The 2,355-nt window shown below is 65.4% G+C and overlaps 1 protein-coding gene across 1 annotated transcript in view; it reads left to right on the top strand.

Moving 5' to 3' along the window:
* Nucleotides 1–2,355, top strand: part of RAB3IL1 (RAB3A interacting protein (rabin3)-like 1) — a 26,824-nt gene that overhangs the window by 15,756 nt on the left and 8,713 nt on the right. The window contains exons 2-3 of the mRNA XM_015569813.1: nt 1,668–1,920; nt 2,267–2,347. Of these exons, the coding sequence (XP_015425299.1) occupies nt 1,668–1,920; nt 2,267–2,347 (334 nt within the window). The remainder of the gene's footprint in view (nt 1–1,667; nt 1,921–2,266; nt 2,348–2,355) is intronic.

Genomic DNA, 2,355 nt, shown 5'->3' with positions numbered 1-2,355 from the left:
GCGGAGGCTGGGAAGGCCGTTGGGGCAGGAATGTGGTCAGATTTCCCTGGCCCGGGGGCAAAGCGCCCATCCCACCACTCACACCCACCCGCTGGGTCTGGGCTGAGGACACGGCCAGCTGTCCCAGCACTGCCCCCGACCAGCTCGCTCTGTGGCCTGGCCGGGCCATGCCACTCGCTGAGACTGCCCTCGTCTGGAGGACGGGGACAGGGCCACGCTGTGTTGAGAGTTTGGAAGGAGATGTGTGGGCAGAGCACCCCTGGGCGAGTCTAGCGAGGGTAAGTCCCGGGACACCGGCTGCAGGCCAGGGCCCCCCGGTACTGCCACAGCCTGCAGGCCCCAGGGACCCCCTTCCAACCCTTTCCCAGCGAGGGAAGTGGGAAGATCGTGTCTGGCGCGCCCACTCCTGAGGGAGCGACGGTGTGCTCCGCTCCACTCACAGGCCCGTGTCCCCGCCGGCAAGACCAGCCCTGAGACCTCCAGGCCACACGCTGGGCCGGTTCCAAAGCAGAGGGCGGGCGGGCTGGACAGGGCCACGTGAAGGGTGAGGAATGGGCTCCTGGCTGGGGTCCCTGGGCGCCAGTCCCTCTGTGTGACCCTGGGGGAAACTGAGGCTGCGGGGCTGCTTGGTGACAGTCCGAGGGTCCGGAGGACAAAGAGCAGGCCAGTCCCCAGCCCTGCCTTTCACGCGCCCTCTGCAGCAATCCCGAATCTCACTGACTCTTTGGCCTTGTCTTTCCTCCCTCCTGTGTGGGCCCCTCCGGCCCCCTCCCTCCACTTCCGCACTGAGGGCCCTGGCCTGGCCCAGCCCCCACCCTCAGCCCAGCCGCGGCCGCTCAGAAGCTGCTGGCTCAGGAGCCGCCAGCTTTTGCTGAGTGAGCGAGTCCAGAGGTGCTGTCTTGGCACAAAGCACCGCTGGCCAAGGCCTCTCCCTGCCCCCTCCCCAGGGTCCTCTTGGAGGGGGAAGTGTGTGGATTGGTCACAGAGGCTGGTCCCCCCACCCTACCCCCCACCCCGCTCCACACTGCCTCTGGGAGGGAGGGTCCTGAGGCCAGAAGGGGTGGGGAGGCCACTCGGCAGGCCAGGGAGAGCTGGGTCCCGGGGCAGGAAGTGGGTCTGCCTTGCCTGGTGGTTGAAGAGCCTTTTTGCTGGCCATGGCCAGTCCTTCTTCTTTGGTCCGCCCTTAATTTGCATAAAATTTGCATTAACAGTAACAACAGAAGCAGTTCCCACTTAGGTGCCTCCTGTGTGCCCACGTTGTATGCACATCTCTCTGCACTCACTGGCCCTTGAGGCAGGACCATGGAGATTGTCCACACTCTACGGAGGTGGAAACTCAGATTCTCAACCCTGACGAATTGACAGTCACCCGTTGGACAACCAGAGCCAAGCACCCACTGGGTGCTGACCACCTACTGTGTGCCACACCGAGCCCTAGGCCCTGGGCCGGCGTGGTTGTGGTGGACACAGATGAAGGAGTCTTGCCCCCAAGATAGTTTGTGTTTGGCCATTCTGCCCTTGTGACAACCCTGGTGCCGTCATCCCCATTTTATAGATGGGGAAACCGAGGCCCAGAGTGGCAGGCAGGTGTGTTGCCCAGGGTGGGTCCCTGGGCTCAGCTCTCGAGGTCTCAGAACTGCATCCTGTGTTTGCTGTTTGCCTCGCAGCCAGCCCCACCCGGACGAGGGCCACCCCCCGCCCCTCGAAGCTGTCCCGGTCTCCTGGAAGAGCGCGGGCTCCTGCCAGAGCCGCAGGGAGTCCCCGGGAGCCCTGGCAGAGACCTCTGCAGGGGAGGGCACCCAAGGCGAGGAGGGCCCTGCCGCCGCCCAGCTGGACGTGTCTCGCCTGCGCAGCTCGTCCATGGAGATCCGCGAGAAGGGCACAGAGTTCCTGAAGGAGGAGCTGCACAAAGCCCAGAAGGTGGGGGCCGGGGGGCCTGGGAGCTGGGGCGCCCCGGATGCCCAGAGGCCTCGGCACCCGGCAAGGCCTGCGCGGGCGCGGGGGAGTGCAACAAAGGACAGAGCAGTTCTAGGGTGACTTGTGGAAGGGGGATCCCCAAAAACCTGTTCCAGCCCCGACGCACTGGCAATCGGGGTTCCCCTCCTGCCGGCAGCTGAATGGAAAACACCTCATAAACTAGAGCAGCAGAGGCAAGCTCAGCCCCTCACCCCCCGCCCCAAGATGACCCTGGAAGGGGACCTGGTTGCCCCCGTGTCAGGCCCGAAGGCCCCTGGGGGGCTGACAGCCACCCACCTGGTGCCCCCAGGAGCTAAAGCTGAAGGATGAGGAGTGTGAGCGGCTGTCCAAGGTGCGGGAGCAGCTGGAGCGGGAGCTGGAGGAGCTGACGGCCAGCCT

The sequence above is a fragment of the Myotis davidii genome, unplaced genomic scaffold, assembly GCF_000327345.1.
Source record: "Myotis davidii unplaced genomic scaffold, ASM32734v1 scaffold826, whole genome shotgun sequence".
NCBI lineage: Eukaryota > Metazoa > Chordata > Mammalia > Chiroptera > Vespertilionidae > Myotis > Myotis davidii.
Note: the sequence above shows the minus strand (reverse complement) of the source record. Positions and strands in the feature narration are given on the sequence as shown.